The following is a 22,066-nucleotide window of genomic DNA, read 5'->3' as shown; positions in this document are numbered from 1 at the left end:
TTTGGTTTGAGGCAGTTCTCACTATATAGCTTTTACTGTCCTGGAACTTGCTGTGTAGGCAGGGTAGCCTTGAATTCATAAAGACTCTCCTCCTTTCTGCCTCCAGGATGCTATTATTAAAGGTATGCATGCCTATCACATTTTCTTGTTTTGCAGAGAAGAAAATTGAAGCAAAGGGAAATGGAATAATCTGTCATATACCATTAAATGGTGGCACTAGGAGTCAAGTTTAGCTCTTACTAGAATATGTATAGGTTCTCATTCAGTGTCAGTATGCTTACATGGAGAATAACCCTAGATAACTCAGTAGGTAAGTTTATATTATCCAAAGACATAAATTTAATTCATATAGAGCTTGAGTGCAGTGTGATGTTCTCTATTACAATATCATCATTTAAACTATAAAGTTTAATACATATTGTGAGTTATATAGTGTCTAAAATTATTTTTGCATTAGAAAACATTCTGTTCACGTTTAATGCTTCTGATTTTAAGAAAATAAATGTGTATTATAATTTTTTTAAAAAAAAAAAGTCTTGAGCCTGCAAGGTGGTTTAGTGAACAAAGGTGCTTGTCACCATGCCCATTGGCCCGAGTTCAATCCCCATGATCCATGTAAAAGTGGAAGAAGAGAAACAACTCCCACAAATTGTCCTCTGTGCACACCATGGTACCTTCATGTGTGTGCACATACACAAACACACACTAAATTTAAAAAATAATGTGAAACATTAAAGTCTTAATACCTATTAGAATACCATTAAATGAAATTATTAAGAAAGTTACCCTTGCCAGGCGGTAGTGCCACACACCATTAATACCAGCACTTGGGGGACATAGGCAAGCTATGCGTTCAAGGCCAGTCTGGTCTAGAGAATGAGTCCCCAGGATAACCAGAGTTTTAGACAGAGAAGCCCTGTCTCGAAGAAAGAAAAAGAAATTCATCCTTCAATAATCAAATCTTATAAATAGCAAACACTAAGGCTGTGTTTTAAAAGCTCCAATTGCATTTAAATTTCCTAGGATAGTGGCAAATATAGTAAAACTACTAAATGCTTCAAAAGAATTTCTCACTTTGTGAATTTTTCACTTTGTTGTTAAAAAAATCTATTGAAAAACCTCTTATTTGTACTTTTTAAACATTTATAAAACAAAATTTCTTTTATGTTTAACCCTTGTGTGTGCGTTGAAAATTGTCTTGGTTTTGATTTTATATCTCTTTGAACTCCAAACCTTTTATAACCTCTTGTCTATATTTTAAATATAGAAAACTATTAAACATTTTAAACTTCTGTGTGTCTGAAGAAAGCCAGGCATGGTGATACACACCTCTAATCCTTGCACTCACAAAGTAGAGGCAGGAGGGTTAAAGAGTTCAAGGATTTGACAATGAAACCCTATTTCGAAACATAACAGCCATTGATAGAGATTGATGGTATATTAATTGCATAAATTGTGCAAAGTTTTGGGTTCAGTCAGCAGCACCAAAATAATAAATAGAAAGAGAGAGGGAAGGTAGTTAATCCAAAATGATGCTGCTTAAAACAAGTTCAAGTTGAAATTGTAAGAGTTTGTTAACTTTTCAGTTAAATTGAACATTTGCAGATCAAAGACATATTTTGTTCAATGTCATGATTAAAAGTGTATAAACAACTTGAAATCTAATCAAAATATGAAACTCTTATCTTTAAACTATTGGGTTTTTTTTTAGAACATATTTATGCCTCACTTTCTTTATGACCTCTCTACTGGGTTGGCTCTGTTCATTGCCGGTGGCTTTCCTTGGCAAATAGCTCATGTTTTTGTCATCTCTGACTTTCTGGAGTCCCCATGTCATCTTAAAGATGACTCTCACAGCTTCACATAATTGTTCTTTCAAGGGCTTACCACAGGGATTCTAATCTTGCCACACATTGTCTGACTTTTAAGTCCTTCCTTTGGACTTAAAACTTCCACTTCAGTGGAAGTTTCCATGGCCCCAAAGTGCCTAAGTTTTGCATGGATGCAAAACCAGCATCACGTAGGTGATACCAAAAAGATGATTACTACCACATAGCGTATATAAGAGAATATTAGCTGCACTTCAAATTCTATGAAAATACTGAAGAGGATACATTGTCTATTTAGCTGTTTTGTAAATATAGGCTTTAATTCATGATTCTTTAAGTTTGTACTAACATAAACAAGTCTGAAATGGTGAGGAGGTACTGCTTAATAGAAATCACAAGATGTCTTCTCTTTATCTTTTGATTGTGTTTATGGTTCAGGGACTTTATAGGCTGTTTGTGCCTAGATCCACTAATGAAAAAGGAATAAAGGGTTGGAATTTCTTCATGCTCCCAAATCTCATGTATTGTTTACAAGACATCTTTAAAGACATTATGAACCATCTTTATCTCATCTAACTAAATCTTCAAATCTTTGTCCTTGCCCTACTCACCTCAGAATAACCTTTGGTTTCTTTCACTTCCTCTTAGACTCATTTCTGGTTGAATTATCAAAAGAATTGGTCAGTTGAGAGAACTCATGGATGGGCATTTATGAAATATGATGATGCAACTCATTTTCACTAGATTGATCTCTGAATCTGATTGTAATGCGAAAAGTCTTTGTCAAAATTTTTAGTTGAAAGATTAGGAGTTTTGAAAGTCAATCTTGTTTTCCTTGAAATGCTTAATTTCACTGGCATATGCCTCATGCAGTTGCCTCTAGCACATAGAAACTGCTATACATTCCTTTTCTCAATGAATAAAACCAAATGTAAAGAACATTTTAAAAGGATTATGCCGTTAAAGGCTAGGCTCACAACAAAAAAGAGTATGGAGAGCTACAATCATTGACTTGACTTTATACTAACTTTAGTAGGAAGAGAAGCTCCCTGAGAGCTGCCTGTTTTTAACTGCTCCTCTGAGACTCTTCGAGTCATTTCTAGGAGTTTGAATATCTGACTAGTTTCTTACATCTTTGTCCTGGCAACTTTAGCATAGTGCCAGCTCAAACTGAACTTCACAAGTATAATTAGATAATATATTAAATATTATAAGCTGTGCTTCATAGTTTTCTTTGAGAAATATGTTGAGTGTTAGTCATATGCAGCATATGTAATAAGAATACCCCTGAGATATTGGATAGTTCCTGCTGTCAAGGTTTAATTTAAGAGAGAACATTTGATAGAGACAACAAACAAGATTGGCTTTTGAAGAAATAGAAATAAAGACTATTGACAAGACAGAGGCTGCTAATGAAGGCCTGATGGAAAGGCTCCATCTCAGATGACTTACTTGTTTGTTCTAAATTAGTATAACAAATTTCAGATCTTTATGAAAATTTAGAATTCATCATTTACACCAAACTGGGACCCAGTAGGATGGTTGAGTGGATAAAGACACCTACCATCACATTTGACATTCTGAGTTTAGTTCTTGGGATCCACATGACAGAAAGAGAGAACCAATCAAATCTAAATTTGTCTTCTGAATTCCATACAGACACCCCACACAAAAATAAAATAATAATAAAGAGTTTTTTACATAAGCTGATGTGCACAGCTGTTAATGAAATTCTGCTATGGGATATGTCTAAATTTTACTATTATCTACAATACCTTCTTATCATTTCAGAAACATGGATCTAGCATTAACTGAGAAACTATTAGTAGTTAAAAGCTGACCAAGTCCTACTTTGAGTACAATTCTTCTTGAAACCCTTTCTATTTTCCTAGTGCTGTTTTTCACTTGCCTTTATCGTTCTACACCAGACTCTTAACTCTGCAAGTCAAAGCGGTAAATGACTAGCACCACTGAATCCCAGTGTTGCTGGATTTGGTTTTCTTTTAGTAATTTATTGTTGGTATTTCATTTAACACTGAAAGGAAGGCCTAGGCTAATTTTAGTTACACTTTTTGCAAACTTTATGTTGAATTGATTCTGATATATTTCAGTGGCCATTGGTGATTTTTCCCACAGTAATTTTATTTTATGCAGTGAGACTCCAACAATCTGAAGATTAGAGTTCTATTAACATTTAGTCTACATAAATGCTGTTTCATAAGCCTTAATATAAATTTCAATCTCAAGTTAATTTTACTACTGTATATTTTTGAAATATGTATAAAATCTTAACAGTTGACTGAATTTTGAATTAAATTTATGCCCAGGCAATGCTGAAGCATGCTTGGGCAGCCCGTATATGATGGTTTTCTTGAACTTGTCCTTATTGGGGTTCACAGTCTAAGTTGATGAGGACAACTGACCAGGTCTCTTCCTTCCTCAAACAATAGACTACTAGAATACAAAAAAAAAAAAAAGTAAACCTAGCAGGCTATAATTAGGATAGCTTAAAATTCTTTAGGATAACTGTAAAACATGTTTTTAATAACCAATCATAATCAATTGTATAATACTTAATGGCCTTGGGAGCTTAATCTGACTTTGTAGTTTAAGATAAATTAAGAAAGTTGACCTTGCAGTATCAGAAGAACAAAGTAAGTGTTTCAAACAGTGGAAGGAACTAATCAAAATACGTGGGATTTTAATCATAAGTCCCCTTGACAGGCTTCATTTAACATAGTACAGCTGTAATCCCACTTTACAAATGTGGTTGGTCATAGTGTGTTAACTCCCTAAGGTCTACCCCTCTAGTGAGTGGGTAGAATTTAGATTTAAAAATAACTGGAGGCTGAGATAGGAGGATTCTGAGTTTGAAGTTAACCTAGGTTATGTAGCAAGATTCTACCTTAAACAAAATAAAAACTTTTCTAACTCAAAAGTCTGTGCTCTTGAAAACAAATACTCTTTATGAATTCAATTTTGTACTTAGACAACAGAGGATAGATAAGCTGTTTTACCTCCATTCCCAATGGCTACCCTACCATGAAATAGAGGGCAAAGGGGACTTCAGTAGTAGTGAAATGATGGCCTAAACTGTGCTGTCTTTAATTTTGTTAAGGTGTTTGTCTGCTCAGGGTTAAGTCTATGTAATTTTTAAACATCTCAACTGTAAAACATTGATTGGTTTATTAAAAGCCAAATAAAGGGCACAGTGTGTTGTCACAAACCAGAAATTATCACACTCCAAGGCAGAAGGTAGGGTTGTAAGTTTGAAGAGCTATATGAAGAAATCCTAAGCAAAACAGAAAGCAGATACTTTTCCCTAGTAATGAATACTATTCATTTCCTTAGGGAATAGGGACTGGGTTTGATGTTGTCCTTTTAGTCCAAACAAGAATCAAGCTATTACACAATCAGAAACCTCAAGGAATTCTCTTATTCTCGGTTTAACCCTGATGAAACAATCCCTTGACAACCTTAATTTTATTTGTTTACTACTGCTGTGGACTTTGTGAGTAGATTATGAGGCATGAAGAGACATAAAGTAGTAAGGAAAACTGAGTAACCTAAGAACAAATGTTTTAGTTGTGTATTCATTGTATTTTGTTATATGTATTGTCCATAGAGTTAGGGTTTTTCTAGAAAGTGGCTTTAAATACCTCTTTTCTGTCAAGAAGTGGGCATAATTGAAAACAATAACTTTATAATAGATAAGAATTATGTACTCTTCACTATTACTTAGATTGTAATTTAGTTTACAAAGGAATAGTCTCATTTTCATTTTGGTCAAGCCTGGTTGTAGAAATAGGATTGAGAGGTTTTATTCAGAAAATGGCTGTTTAACTGAAAGAAACAGCATGTTAGGTTTTTGAGAAAGAGGAGATAGTTTGAAGCTATTGAATAAGTAGTATTCCTAAGAACTATATTTGCTTTCCTATGCCCATCTTATTCCATAGCTTTTTATGTCTTCTACAGTGTATTTGCCATTTTATCTTAACTTTAAGCTTGCTCATTTTCTCCCACAGGCTGAGCTATATACCACGTTCTTAGAGCTCTCAGACCCAGAGCTCCCAACCTGATTCTCCTCTGGAGTTCTGTATACCTAATCCCTGTAGTCTTTCTGTCTCTCTTCCAGGATCCTCATTTCAGATGAAACCTAGACTACCCCCTCCCTACCTTACCTACAAATCCAGTTGCCTTTATCATGACACACTACCATTGTCCAAGTTTTGATTGTCTTAGGCCTTGTCATCCTTTATTTCTCTTCACACTTGAATCCCTTTCCCTTTTTATCTGTTTGATCTCTCATAGTCTCTCTTTTTCAGTTGTGAAAACTCTTTAATCTGAAATACACAGCACTGTTTCATGTTTGTATATATCCTGCTATCTGCTTCTCTCTTCTTTAACTTTTTTTCTACCATTCAATTACTAATTCCTATACAGAGAGGGAAAGACACAATATTTATATGGTTATACTATTTCATAAAACTCTGAAACCATTTGATGAAGGACTATATATCTGATAAGAGAATATATATTTGCCAAAGGATAAATGACTTGATGTGAAGTCAAGTTACACTGTATTTACTAATTCCATATCTAGTAATCCTGCTACCATCGAATGCTGCCAAACTTTTCTTCTAGCCAGTGTTCATTGGCTGGCATCCTTGGTATAGAAAGGACAGATGTGTTATCTAGAAAGATATAAATGCTGGGGTGAGGCTTTATAGAAAATAAGAATTGAAGTTTGTTCAGGATTTATAACTTGTTATTCCAGTGGATTTGGATTATCTAAATTTATATATTAGATACTTGACTATAAGAACGTAAGATAGGGCTGCCTAGGTGGCTTAGTGGTTTGTAAAAGTACTTATTGACAAGCCTGATATCCTGAACTAGATCCCTGGGCCTTTGTTGTGGAAAGAGAAAACTGACTCCTAAAAGTTGTCTTTTCACCTTGACCATGCACCTTGTGTTATCCACACAGGCACAGAATAGGCAAGTTAATGTAATTTTTTAAACCATATATATGTGTGTGTGTACTTATATATAATAAAATATATACATATGTATATATACATACATATATAATTTGTATATAAATATACTTTATATGTGTATATATATACTTTATATGTATTATGTATTTACTTGTTATATGTATAGATGTTTTGCCTTCATGTCTGTATGTACACCACATGCAGGCCTGTTGACTATGGAGATCAGAAGACATTGAATCCCCTGGGACCAGAGTTACAGACAGTTGTGAGCTGCCATGTGGATGCTGGGAATCAAACCTGGGTCCTCTGCAAGAGCGGCAAGTGCTTTTAACCACTGAGCCATCTCTCCAGCCCACCTTTTAAGATTTACTTATTTTTATATTGTGTGTATGAGTGTTTTTATGCATGTTTATTAAAAAACAGTACAGTTTTTAAAAGAAAATGGCAGGTATTTATCTTCAAATTAAAAATGAGGAATGAGATTAAGAGCTATTTTGCATTCGTTTTATATATAAAATGGTAGCATTGTCAATGTCCACTGTCTAGGAAGAATTACTACAAAGAAAGTTACATAGGAAACAGTTTGGGAAGTGTTGTAAAATTTTATGCATAGAGAAAGAGGCCTTAAAACCAGCATAGCAAATGACACAGGATTCAAGTATGCTAACTGTTAAGGTTAGAAGCATCCTTATAGAGGAGTGTTGTGCCACTTGTTCATTTCCCAGCTGCCCAGACTCCCAAAGTAACCACACAGAAACTGTATTAATTAAATCACTGCTTGGCCAGGTTACTTAAGCGTATTGTTAGCTAGCTCTCTTACATCTAGAATTAACCCATCTCCATTACTTTATATTTTTCCACAAGGCTCGTGGCCTACTGGCAAGGTTTCAGCATATTTGTCTCTGGCAGTGGCTCAATGGCTTCTCTTGACTCCGCCCTTCTTTCTCCCAGCATTCAGTTTAGTTTTCCCCGCCTAGCTAAGTTCTGCCTTGCTATAGGTCCAAAGCAGTTTCTTTATTAATCAGTGGTAATCACAGCATACAGAAGGGAATCACATCAGAAGAAAAAGTTTGAGCTGAGTTCAATAAAAAGAATAATAGAATTACCACAAAGTCCTCAGAGAGAAAGAGAGATAAGCAAGGAGTAGGCTGCTGGAGAAGAGCTGTGTAATAGAGCACTTGCCAGGCACGGAAACCCTGAGAAACCCTAGAGGGTAATGAAATTAAAGATTTCCAATTTAAAATTTGGACAGATATTTGAAATGGGGTAAGAAGAAACCTAAGGACTACATATGGTGGTTTGTTGCTGTAATCCCAGCGCTCTAGAAGTGGAAGCAGGAGAACCAAGAGAGTTGAAGGCTGGGCTGGAGAGACAGCACACTGGTAAAGAACAGAGGACTGGGTTTCCAATGCCAGCACCCACATGGTGGCTTACAGCCAACTGTAACTCTGGCTCCGAGGGATCTGGTACCCTGCTCTAGCCTCCTTAGGCACTGCATGCATGTGATATATAGACATATATGTAGGCAAAACACACATACACATAAAATTAAATATATAAATTTAAAAGTTCAAGGCTGGGATGGTGAGAGGCTCTTTAAGTAAAGGCCAAGCCAAATGACCTGAGTTCCATATCCCAGAATTACATAGTAGGAGAGAATCACTGCCCACAAATTGTCCTTTTGACCTCAGCTTGAACATAAAAGAGCTCAAAGCTAGCCTAGAACCCACTACTACAAACACAAAACAAAACAAACATTTGAAATAAATGCAAAGGGCTTTCATTAGTAGGCCAGCTTTTTGCTTTTGTTTTTTTTAATGGGGTGGGGGAATCTTTTGTTATTGTTGAGAATTCCCAAAGTTAATGATGGATGAAATAGCTATTTCCAGAAAATCATTTTATTCCCCATTACTGATTGAAAATTTATTCTGCCCATGGTTTCTAAAATGGAGCACAAATCTTAGTGAACACAAATCTTATTTGTGTTTTTGTTTCTATAGATACTCTTTTCTGCCATGGTTTTTCTTGGATTGTATTAATTTTTACAGATTTATACCATGAAAACCGCCCACAAACCTTAAGTTATGGGAAAATGTGCTACTTTTCCCCCTTAATTAAGGGGGACGAAATGTTGTTGTTAACCTACAAAATGAGTATTCTTCTCTACTCTAAAATGCCTGACTCTGAAGCTTTTTTTCCTTTCCTAACTTAGCTGAAATCTTTTTAACTCCTTAGATATTTCTGGCATATAAAAATTTTTATTATTAGAGTTACTGCATTTTTTTATTACAATTTGTAACTTGGAGGAAATGGAAAATCTTTTAAGATAAATATTGAACTATATAGGTTTTGTTTGATTTTTGCTTTTAAGGTTTACTGATATTCTTAGATGCCAGCTGGTCGCCAACTTCTATCCCAGTAAACTATAGTTTTTTTAGAATTTAGAATGTGGATGTATAGAACTGCTCTCTAATTGATTCCTTTTCAGCGTAATTCGATTATTTGAAGTTTTATCTAATGTTACAGACTGTTGGAAGATTTAAAATCCTTTTTAATCCTCTATCTTTTTTCACTGCTAGGTACCAGTAAGTGTGGACAATTGCCAGTCATATGCTCTTTTCCCTGTCTCCAGGAAATAATTTTAAGTACTCAGCACCATGATTTCAGCTTTTTTCTTTAGGTTTAAGCCCCATGGTGTGTATCATTCACTTCTCAGTAATATTTTATCTGATTATCTACTTGCTGCTGTGCAAACAATAAAATGAAATCTCTTTCAAGAAAATCTTTTTTAAATGTAAGCACTCCAGCGTTAGTGAAAATGCCACTCTTTTCCTACCCCTTTTTCACACCCTTTCTTGTTTTAGTCTGACTCAGAAGGAAGAAACTCTGTAATTCCTATCAATCTTAGCTGACGTTAGTGGGATAAGAAGTTGGTAGAGTACTTGCCGGAAGTCTGAGCTTAGCACCTGGCATGATGATGTGTGCCATGTAATCCCAGCACCCAGGAGGTGGAGGCAGGAGGATTGGGAATTCAAAGCCATCCTCGGCTGTATGTGGAAAGAAAAGAAATGGGGTTGGAGAGTAAGTCTGTGAATAACATCACTCATCTTGAGGAGGCAGCTCTTGTTCTTGTAAAATTAAATTATTTACCTTCAAGTAATAAGATACTAACGCTTTTCACTGATTTGAATAGAGTACTACTCAAGTCTTACTTTGTATCCATCTTCAATTTTGTCAATCAGGCAAAATTCACATATACTCTGTTTTCAGCATTTTTATAGAAAAAAAATAGTTCTGCAAGTTTGATATTTATTTTGTATGTGATTGCACCTGTGGAGGTCAAAGAACAATTTGTAGGAGTTAATCCTGCCCTTCCACCCACTGGGCTAGAGCAGCTCCACAGAACTGTGTCAGAATTTTACTGATACACCCTCTGCCCCGGTATTATATATGGATATATAGAGAAACAGAGTGGGGTACAGAGAATGAAGATACTCTTAGTCCTGGTTTTATCTTTTTCACAGTTGAGCTCTTGTATTTTCATTGTGTAAGTTGGTTGACTGAACAGACAGCGCTAACAATGATAAGCAGTATTCTTAAACAGGTTCGATCCTCCCTAAACTAAGGTCCTAAATTTGCAAATCACAGTAAATTCTGTCTCATATGTCTAATAAAATGCCGTATTCTGGACCAACAAGATTGCTCAGTGGGAACAAATGTTTGCCATGTAAGTCTAACAGCTTCGGTTTCGTTCCTTATAACCTACTCAGTAGGAGATGTCCTCAGAAGTTGTCTCCTGCCTCCATGTGCATCTAGAGCACATGTGTGTCTGCACTCACACAGAATACTAATAACTAAAATTTTAAATCCTGATTTTCAGTCAGCAGGATAGCAATGGCTCAGCAGATAAGGGTGTTGCTGCCAAACCTAAGAACCTAAGTTCAGTCCCTGGGAACCACATGGCAGAAGGAGGAAACCTACTTTCTCAAGTTATCCTCTGACTGGCATATAGGCTTCATGGCATGTGTACACACGCGCGCGCACACACACACACACACACACACACACACACACACACTTTTTTTGAAGTGGAAAAGTAAAAAAGAAAAGCCTTATTTTGCAGATGAAATAATCCCTAGAGACAATGGAGTCAGCACCTCCTCCTTTTCTCCCCTTTTCTTATTCTTCCTAGTTTTCCTGCAGCCATGGGCTCATGCCTTGAGTTTATGCTGCACAGGGAAATATATTCTTAAGTCATATTGGAATGTGTTTGTCCTGTATTCTCCAACATGTAGTGAAACTAGCCCTCTATCTCTGTTTTCTGTTTGCCTACCTTCCAGTCACCTTCTTAGCTTGTGTTTATTTGATTTCTTTGTACACACATACAAAAGCAGGTACAAGACATATTACTTTGTGCAAGTGATAATATATTGTGCTTGCAATGTGTCTTTAGTTTTAAAGATGTTCTGTACATTGTCCCCTCCTCAGTAAATACAAAGGGCATCCCCACCCCAGAGATGTGTACTGTTCAGTTAAATGAATGGCTGTGTCGTGAGAAAAACTCTTCATGTTGGGTTTTTTAGACATGCATGCCATTCTGTTAAGTAGATCGCCATGCTATGATTGTCCAGTTTCCCATTGATAGAAGCCATGCTGTTAAAACAGTGCTGAAGTGTCTGGAGAGGCGGCTCAATGATTAAGAGCACTTGCTGGTCTTCCAGAGAACCTTGATTTGATTCCCAGAACCCACATGGCAGCCCACAACGTCTGTAACTCCAGGCCCAGGGATCTTTTACCATCTTAGGGCCTCCATGGGGCACAGACATATATTCAGACAAAATACCCATACACATAAGATAGAAATAAATAAAATCTCAAAAATTTAAATAAAATGATGCTATAATAAGTAGCCTTGTAAATATGGTATTCTGTGAGTGTGTGCATGAGAGACAAATTCTCAGATATAAGATTGCTGGTTCAAAGAGTGAATAAATTAAAAAACTGTGTGGAGAGTTTGAATGAAAAATGTTACTATTTTATAGTTTTAATTTGTATTTTTATTAAATACTGATTTTTTTTTCCCCATAACTTCTGTTTTGGGGGTTTTGTGTTTTAATTTGTTTTGCTTGGAGGACAAAAATCTCACTGTGTGGATCAGACAGGCCTTTTTAAATATTGTGTGAGCTGTGAGTGTGAATTTTTCTGTTCTTCTATTGGGCTCAGAGTCCTTCAGATTTCTAAACTACTTTATATAGAGAAAAATGATAGACATTTTCTATATTTTTCAGACTTAATTTCATCTTTCTCATCGTAAAGATAATCTGAATAAGTGTTTTTGAACCCACTAGTACAAATTAAATGGTTAACTTTAGGCAAGGGGTTAGAAAAGGTTAAAGTTAGGAAAGGAACATTGTGTCTTTTAATTTTTTTTAAATATAAGCAATTTTACATAAAGACACATACATGTATAAGTAGAGAGCTCATCAACAGTATCTTCTGTGACTGTACTTCACAATATCTAAACTAGGACCCTGACGTGGGTGCATGAAATCCACATGTGTCTTTGCCTCCTTTGGAACAGTTACTGGCCAGGAATTTGACCTAAAGTTAGTAATGAATTTTCCAAAAGTTTTTGAGGGATTGGTGAACATGATTTTCATAGAAAATGCTAACTGTGAATATCAGTCTTTACATAAATATTTATCTCAGTTTTTCATAGTTCCTTGTGCACAGTTTTTTCTACTTTGTTAATTCTAGTTACTTGAGAAAATAACACCTAAATCTGTGTCTACTTGCTCGAGATAAATTATAGCTATAAAAATCACTTATTGTGATCCAGGCATGGGAGCACATGCTTGCAATCCCAAAATTTAATAAGACTAAGGGAAGAGGATCATAAATTTGAAGTCAGCCTGGGATGCATAGTGAGACAGTCTCAAACCTCCTGCCCCATTACTTACTTTAGGTTACTACTAATAAAATTCTCCCTTGAGCATTTTTCTGGGAGTTTTTCTAATCATTGAGCTAAGTACATTAGTTGTTTTAGATTAGTAGAATTTATGTGCAATTATATACAATTTTCAATGCTTAGTTTAATTTGCCCCTCTTTCTCTCCCTCTCTCCTCTCTCTCTCCTCTCTCTCTCTCTCTCTCTCTCTCTCTCTCTCTCTCTCTCTCTCTCTCTCTCTCTCTCTGTGTGTGTGTTCCTAGGAATAGGACTTCACTTAGACTGGGCAAGCACACTAATCACTTAGCCATATTTTCTTCTTAGCCTAAAAATTTAGATTTACATTTGCCTGGAGATTAGTTCTGCAGAATTTTATTTCTTTGGACTCCTTTCAGGGGAGAATTAGCTCTTAAACTGTGTATTTTAGGCCCCTGTGAGCTGGACATACAGTCTTCACCAGGGAAGAGCATACCAATTGGTTATCCGTCACCAGATAGCCTTGAAAACATATCTCAAAGTAAAAACCATATGGACTGAGCAAGTTGCGCTTAGAGTATGTGTGTTGTGTAGGTATGCATATATATAACAAGTTCATTTTTAAAAGACCATAACTAAGTGGGGCATGGTAACTCATGCCTTTAATCCCAGCGTTCAGGGGGCAGAGGCAGGCACTACTTGGTCTGTAGACCAAGCCAGGTCTACAGAGTGAATTCCAGGACAGCAAGAGCTTCACGGAGAAACTGTGTCTTGAAAAACAACAAAAATAAAATAAATTTCAAAAAAGCCATGAATTTTAAAAAGAACAAGGAGAAGAGGGGAATAAAAGAGGCTTTGGAGTGAGGAAATTAATTTTTTAGAATGATGGATTTTTAAAGTATATTTAACCGTCAGTCTTGCTAAAGTGTAGGTTAATTAGATTTATTCTTTTGCAATCGGCAACTTATAATTGTATTTTATGCATTTCTTAGAAAACAGGAAAAATGCTTTCTAGGTTTGAATTAATGTTTTAGTGATAATGCAGGTATTTTGTCTCTTCTATTAAGAAACAGTAGGGTTAAAAATGGTATAAAGAAAGTAGATAATGTACTGTGAGCAGCGTATGTCTTCTGAATGGTATAGGACTTGGATCCTAATAGGTAACTTTATTCTATCATGACTGATGAAAATCACTTTTACCTGATTTACAGAAGAAAGCTTGGGCACAAAGAATCAGAATGACCAACTCAAAGTGATTAACTCTAATTACAGATTTGATTCTGTAATTTAAAGAATTCCTTTACTGTGGGGGCTGGAGAGATGGCTCAGAGGCTAAGAGCACTAACTGCTCTTCCAGAGATCCTGAATTCAATTCCCAGCAACCACATGGTGGCTCACAGCCATCTGTAATGAGATCTGGTGTTCTCTTCTGGCCAGCTAGTATACAGACAGACAGAACACTGTATACATAATAAATAAATCTTTAGGAAAAAAAAGAATTCGTTTACTGTATTTGTCACTGTATGACTCCATAGAAAATTAGAAAGATCTTTGCATAAAAGCAAGGTAACTTTTTTATAGTTTCCTATTTATAGATACATGGAATTTTAACATATTAACTCTGGCAGACTAGAACATTTTACTTCTTAGCAAATAAGCAGACTATGCTGGCTGTCCAAAGATCACTAAACAAATGCCCTTTCTAAGAAGTTGCCTCCCTTATTCTGAGAGCGGAACTACTTCTGGGAATGTGCTAGATAAGATAAATGACATGCTGCAAACACAGTTTAATCTTTGGATCCGAGCTCACAGTTTCGCAGTTAACATTTGGTGGTTATTTAAAGCACTCTTTAACATACACAGCCCAGGATTTATTTAGGTCACTATAGATAGGTGCTATGTTTCACGGTCTTTCTCATAGAAAGAAAAGTCATGTGTTTTGACATTAAGTCTAAGTGTGAATTCTACCATTGTAAATTACCTGCCCTTAGTTTCCTCATTTATGGAATGAGGGTGCTGTACAGGCTTATTGATAGGCATAGGCCTGCTATAGAATGAATTGTCATAAACTATTCTTTCCTCTGCTTTATCATCTTGTTCACTGCATTTACATAGAAGAAAGACTAGAGACTGGGTAATAAAGCCATCCACTTGGAGTAATACATCTATATGCACTGCTCTTCTACAATTTTTGTTCTTATTTTAGACGTAACTATTCCATGCCAGTTTGCTTTATTATAGATAAAGCAAGTTACTTCTCGCAACATTTGAAAAAGTGAATGAAATCTTTATGCCCTCTTATCTTCTCATTGAAGCTGCATGTTCTTGGTCATGACCACTTGCTAAAGAATAAGGACACCTGGGAAGAAAAGCAGCCATTTGGAGCCAGCGGGGGTGAATTAGGATGCCATGAAAAGCCACACTACCTATTGTAGCGTAGTTACTTTTAAGTGACTTCTGCTTTTTCTGTGACTAGAACTATAATTAGCTTTTTTTGTACATTAAATTTAGGGCTAAGCATGTAGCTTGGTAATTCTTATCTTTCCACAGTCCTATATTTTTGTTCATTGCTTCTGTGTCTAGAACTTTCAACTTGTTGGTAAATGCTAATCAAAAGTTTTTCCCCTAAAAGACTGTCCATAATTGGAAATTACCCTTTGTATTTATTTTGCACTTCGAGTTTTTAATAATAACTTGAACAAGAAGATTCTGGGCTCTTCATTTTCTCCATATTTCTGGCAATAATTATGAAACTTGGTTTAACGGACTTAAGTTTGAGTGTGTGTGTGTATGTGTGTGTGTATCATGCACCACGCCCTAATCCAAAACACATGGTTTATTCTTACATTACATTTATTCAGACACTACACTTAAGGGTATCTAGTTGTATAACAGGTAATTAAACTATATTAACATATTGCAAAAGAAACATACTATTTCCTTGAGTAGCTTAAAATTTGAAACTTATTAAACATCAAAATATGATATGGTAGATGTAATAAAAGAAATCAAAGTATAATCACTAGATGAAGAAAAATTGAAGGCAGAAATATTCTGCTTCATTGATCAGTTGTAATTTTAAGGAAAGTGTATCTCTGGGCTGAACACCATTACCTTTGGGAACTATACTAAGGACAACAGTATTAGTATCATCATTAAAAATCTAGCTATTTAAATGGTGGTTCCCAAAACAAAAGTTTCTATCAGAATCACCCAGAGGGGTTATTAAGATTATTAACTGTCCTTGTTCTGGGAGTATCTAATTCTGGGGCAGATCCAGATATATTCATTTCTAGCAAGTTCTCAGGTAGTGTTGCTGCATCTGGTTAAAAGGAACTTCACTTTGAAAACTAGTTTTTCTAAATTCAAAGAATTTTAATGGGTTCCTAATACAAGCCATTAGTTTTTGTAATCAGATTATTGTCATCTCTAATGAATGTCAGAATGTATTTGAGCTCTTATGTATCCGGCATTCTTCTTCTCTGAAGATAATAGAACTTCCTCAATAAGCTTAATCCAATAGAATCAACCATATTAATAGAATAGGAAAAGTAATCACTACCTTGTATTGATCATTCAGTGTGCCAGGAACTATGCCAGATAGTATTTAAACTCATTTACTCTTAAGAGGATTAGAACATACAATGCTTATTTGAGGTGAAAAAAATAAATAAGGTATAGAAACTAATTTCCCGGGATTCCCGTGAATATATTGAGGAGCTAGAATTTGCTATAGTGTTCTAGTACCTTCTACACTACCTAAAATTAAAAGTATGCATATTCCAGGACCAGAGTAGGGATAGAATAATGGACTTTACTCTAGGACAGCAAAAGATACCACAAAAGAGATGGCCCCGAGGGCTTTAAAGGACAAGTTTAAGCCACGTTATTTCGAACTACAGATATCTCCATGTGGGGGAGCAGTTTCTGAAAAGCCAAGGAAACCTGGAAAAAAAAACAATGTAACAGATTACAAATATTACATAATATTACATAAGACCAAAATACATTTTTTTTAAAAAAGGGTGAGAAACTGTAGAGCAAAGGTCAAAGTCATGAAGAATAACGCCACTGGGGAGCAAGAGGCCAGCTAGGGGACATTTTGATATACCCTGTATTAAAAAAACATAGAATTAGGGTTTTGATTGTGGGTTTGGGTTTTGTTTTGTTTTGTTTTGTTTCTCCTGTAACTCTCATCCACTGTAAGCCAGTGGGTCTCAGAACAGGTCAGGCAACAGAGAAGCAGCATTTTCTGGGCACTTGTTAGAAGTTCCGTTAGAGCCCAGCAATCTGTTCTTCCTAGTCCTCTATGACTGGTGCATACTATTTTGAGAATCCTATAATTGGTATTGAATTTTTTATTATTATTGAAATAGTGGTAATTGTATCTATGACTTATCTGTTAGAGTACTATGCACAACAGAATTGAAATGTTAATACCTGAGAATACTTTTCTTCAGCATGGTCCTTCTATTGCTTGAAAAGCCATTATCTTCTGTTTCTGTAGGGCGCAGAGTCCAGACAGGGGTTTGATAAGTCAGCATTCAAGGTGTAGCATTCTCATTAGTCCTTAACTGTAGTAATAACTTGGAAATTTATTGACTAATCTTAATTAATTAACAAGAAAAGGAAGTAAAAAAACTGTAATTTTAAAACTGTCAATGTATAAAACTGGTATTATAGTTAACGCTTTTAAGTACTTTATTTAAACCATGTATATCAAAGGAATAGGATGTATTCACACCATGAAATGACTGAAAGTAACTCCTTGGTTGAAGTACTATTTGTGATGATAGTTTATTATTTTTATTTTACACTAAAGCCTATAGATTTTATATATATGTACCTATATGTGTATATATATATACCTGTCTGTGTGTGTGTACATACAGTTGGTTAGTAATTTAGTTACATGTAATCTTACTTTGTACATATCTCCCCAGGAACTGAAATTCCAGCTTATAGTTTTGAGATCTCAAGTATACAGAGCCCTTTCATCTTAGCAGCAGCAAATAGTTAAGAAGTACACTATGACATTATTGCTAGTGCTCAGTTCACATTGGGCATTTTCTGTATGTTGGCTGCAAGTCAGTGCAACTTAGATACTGACCCCATTCATTTTACAGGTGTGGGAACATTAAATGAGTGAGTGAGTGAGTAGCAGAACCTGGCACAATAGCCAGACCTATGTGGATTATAATCTAAAAGACACAACTCTATGGAAAAGAGTGTTTTCTAAGCTTCAACCTGGCAGAATACAGCCCATACCACTCAAAGTAAAGTAGTCTTAACTTACTATAAATACCAAATTTTTCTTGGGTATAATATATTCTGTAAATAGTACTTAGTAATGTTTTATTCATAAATTATTTTTAAAGACCTTTTTAGTGTTGATTCAAGGAAGAACCAGACTTTCTTTTACTAGTTTAAAACAAAAACTGTTTCTGTCTTTCAAAAATCTATTAAAATATATACAAGAGTATATAGATTCTTGCTACTTTTACTACTTAAAAAAAATGGATGAATATAAACCATAGAGAACAATTATTTAATCTTCTGTATCATTATATAAATGCTAGGTAGTATTTGAACTTGTGGTGTATACTTAGTAGTTAGACAACTTTGAATTATTCTCAGGAAAAACATACGCCTTCAGTAACCTATAATCAAAGTACATACATAGGTCTACCAGAATGTTGAGTTCCATTTTAACCAGCCCTTCCAAAATCCTCTGAATTCTTTTTAGAAACCCTTTCTACACACTTAAAAACCAGGTGTTAAAATATAAAATTAATAGAAAAAAGTCTTCATCTGAATTTTAATGTCTTAATACCAGCAAAGAGAAAACTCATAATTAACATTGGGAGTAAGTTTTAAAGTGGCAGATGTTTATCATAACCAAATGATAAATAAATGTTTTTAAAAGTCAGCCATGTACCAAACCCTCATGTAGAAAAGTTAAACCCCTGAGTACTAAACTGCAAGAAAAGACTTGATAATTTATTTTTGAATTATCACATTTGGTAGTGGGTAAAACACAAATGTCTTTTGTGTTATTTTAAGAGTTGGAAGGATGGTTAAATTTTTAAGGGTAATTTAATGAAATATTCTAATTTTTTCCAGTGCATCTGGGGGCGGTGTTGTAGCCATTGACAACAAAATAGAACAAGCAATGGTAAGTAGGCTCACAGCTCTCCTCTCACTTCACGGTTGCACATTCTGACTGTTTGGAGTGTCTCGGGTCCAGATAACAGAAACCTATTTTCTTCAAGCCAAAAGTTACCTTTTTGATAGCAAGATTTAGAAGTTGCTAGAACATTGAAAATTTCGAGTCCCCGTGTACTGATTGAGTAAATAGTTCTTATATCTGATCACATCATATGTTGTGTGTCACTGTGGAACAGGAACATACATAATTCAGTACAGTGTGTGTTCATCTGAAAACCATCAGCCTTTGGCCATTGAAAGTGGGGACTATGTGGCACTTCTGTCTCTATAATATAACCCTGTGGCCAGTTTATCTGCAAGCAGCTTTCCGTTGGAATAGTACTTACTCCTCTGTTGTCTTTGTCCAGCATCTTAAAATGCTCATTCTAAACTCTGGGAGAAGGAGCACTTTCTATACTAGTTGGGAAAGAGACTTTTTCTACCCCATCTTCCATAGGCCCAGTCAGGATATAGCAGAAACATTAAAAGCATGAGGAGAAATTTGCTTTTAAAAAACAAAATGTATAAAGCACTTAGTGTTTGTAAGGCACCCAGACAATCTAGAACTAAGTAGCTTCTTGTTTCTCATAACTCTTTTGACATTCCTAATTTTTTTCCCCACAGGATCTGGTGAAAAGCCATTTGATGTATGCAGTAAGAGAAGAAGTGGAAGTTCTAAAGGAGCAAATAAAAGAATTAGTGGAAAGAAACTCTTTACTTGAACGAGAAAATGCACTGTTAAAATCTCTTTCAAACAATGATCAGTTGTCCCAACTCCCAGCCCAACAGGCCAATCCTGGTAGCACTTCTCAACAACAAGCAATGATAGCACAGCCTCCTCAGCCAACGCAACCTCCACAGCAGCCGAATGTCTCCTCAGCATAAAGCTTTCTTAAGCCTCATTAAGGAAAAACTGAAAGCAATCTTTCCTTGTGTGCCACTGGTGTTCTTTCCACTTTCTAGAAAGCAAGTAGCCATTGCTTCGGCTGTGTGCTTGGCCTTTTCAGTATTAGACAATCGTTCTACAGGAGCTTTCCCTCTCTGAGATGTCATGCAGCACTGTTGATGTCCACTTCTGTCATCAGGACATGAGGAGAATAATAGACGGGGTTTATTAAAGCAAGCAGAGTCTACATTCTACATGTGCGCATGAGTGGGATCTTTAGAAGTTTTGGTGGCTCTCCCATGTTCCTTATCACCCGTGGGTTTACCTTGAGCCTTCCTGTCACATTATATATAACAGTTCATCTAAAGAGCCACTTTTCTTTCAATATCAGTAACATTTGCCTACGTAAGTTTTCATTTATTTTATGTTTTATTTATTACAGGGCTGCTATTTTCATAATGTACATGAACAATGTCACAGAACTTTTTTAATTTTTTGGATAATTATAAGTATCAGTAAAGGAATTGAAAGACAGGATTACATTTAATAAAATGTTTAGGCAATAATTGAACAAAAGAATCCTGGCACATTTCTAACACTAATGGCAATTTACCGTTGGTATTTATTTTCAATAGTAAAGATCCAGCTTGAATGTAAATTTTGTATAGTGTAAGTATGAAAAACACAGTGCACCTGTGACTGTATACAGGTAGTCACCAGTTATTGTGATATAATAAATAATTGGGCTATTTTCATGAAGAAAACTTTGTTCATTTGTTTCTACTTTCTAATAGAAATTGCCATGATTCCTCTGCTTTTCAACATTTCGTATGACTTTTTTTTTTTTTTTTTTGGGTGGGAATAAAAAAGCTGTGAAATTGTTCAACCTACTTTGTAACCAAAGAAGCAAAGCTGTGTAATGGAGTTTTGTTTTGTTTTATAATGCACATTCTTTATGTATTTTTATTTAGTGTTTTCTTGGTCACAATTTTCTTTGCTGTCTAGCATGATCTGCATGGCCTGTAATCTTTGAACCACTTTCGTACCTCATGTTTTATCCAGCACTCTTATTGTACTGTGTACTAGTCTGTGAACAATGTCAAATAAAAAGAACGAACAGGTCGTATGGTGGAGCTGAGCTAGTGTACAATGCACCAGTTGTACAAAAACAAAAATGAAGTGAGCCATCTTTTGTTCATTTAAAATGGTGTTTTGAATTTCATATGCAGAAAACGTTTTGTTACATTGCAGATTTTAATGTATTTAATAAATGCAACATGCAGATTAAGTGCAGTGTATACTGAGTATTTAAATTAAAATGTACATTTCATAAATACAGTTTCAAGAGAAAGCATCATTTTGTGTATACTAACACATTAAGTGTATGTCAGAAATTGATGTAAAAATATATATTTTAACACATTTTCTGAAATTAAACTGCAGTTTTGTTCAAATATTTGGCTCTATATGTGTTCAGAATTTGACTAGATTTGTATTTTCACAGTTTAAAATAATTCCTTAAATGAAAACCCATGATGTTATTAATGACAATGATAGTTCTTAAATTTTCAAAGTAAAATAATTTAAAGAACATGAGAATGGTGAGCAATATTTGTACTCAATATTCATATTATGTTAACAATATAAATAGAAAATCCTCGTCTACCAAAACTTTTACTTGAATTCAGAAAGGTGCCTGTAGAAATTAACATGTCCTGTATGGGTAGCCCACTAACTAATTCATTCTTAATGAGAAACAGTAGTTAGGTCTCCACGCTAGAAGAGATCAAATGTTCTTTATCTATTTGAATCATTCTAGCCTCAAATGAAAGTCATAAAATCGAAACACGTGAAATTACCAAATATTTTATATTCTAGTGCTATGGGAAATAATGCTCAGTAAGCAAATTTTTCATGTTGATTAGTAACATTAGAAATACTTAAGAGAAAGAGCTAGATAAGTATGTAGACTTGAGTAAGTAAGAACTCTTAAGGCTGCAGAGTGAGATTCTAGTAGAGCCACCATGGGCACAGGAGGATGTGAACCTGCTGTTGGAATGTGAGCCCTAAGATTACCTTGGTGCCCTTCCAATGCTAACAGTGAGGGACCTCACACAGTGAAGAGCTAGAAAAGGGTTGCAGGAGAACACAGATAAATGGCAGACTGCTGCCTAAGAATGCACAAGATCTCTTTGATGCCTGGCACGGGAAAAAAGAAAAAT

General features: G+C 35.3%; 1 protein-coding gene across 5 annotated transcripts in view; it reads left to right on the top strand.

Moving 5' to 3' along the window:
* Tsc22d2 (TSC22 domain family member 2) overlaps positions 1-21,298 on the top strand; it is a 45,597-nt gene extending 24,299 nt beyond the window's left edge. For 2 of the 5 annotated variants that reach the window (XR_014996924.2, XR_014996922.2), the window contains 2 exons: positions 18,875-18,926; positions 19,583-19,669. Coding sequence is in view for 3 of the 5 variants with exons in the window: in XM_085676495.2 (XP_085532621.2) it covers positions 18,875-18,926; positions 19,583-19,843 (313 nt within the window). In the remaining 2 variants the exon portion in view is untranslated. Of the gene's footprint in view, positions 1-7,033; positions 16,713-18,874; positions 18,927-19,582 lie in introns of those variants that run through there. The other 3 variants (XM_085676495.2, XM_048424929.3, XM_087899496.1) reach the window with 2 other exon arrangements.
* Positions 21,299-22,066: the final 768 nt, after the last annotated feature.

Source organism: Myodes glareolus, chromosome 20 (genome assembly GCF_982192425.1).
Source record: "Myodes glareolus chromosome 20, mMyoGla1.1, whole genome shotgun sequence".
Taxonomy (NCBI): Eukaryota; Metazoa; Chordata; class Mammalia; order Rodentia; family Cricetidae; genus Myodes; species Myodes glareolus.
This window is presented reverse-complemented; position numbering and strand designations above follow the sequence as displayed.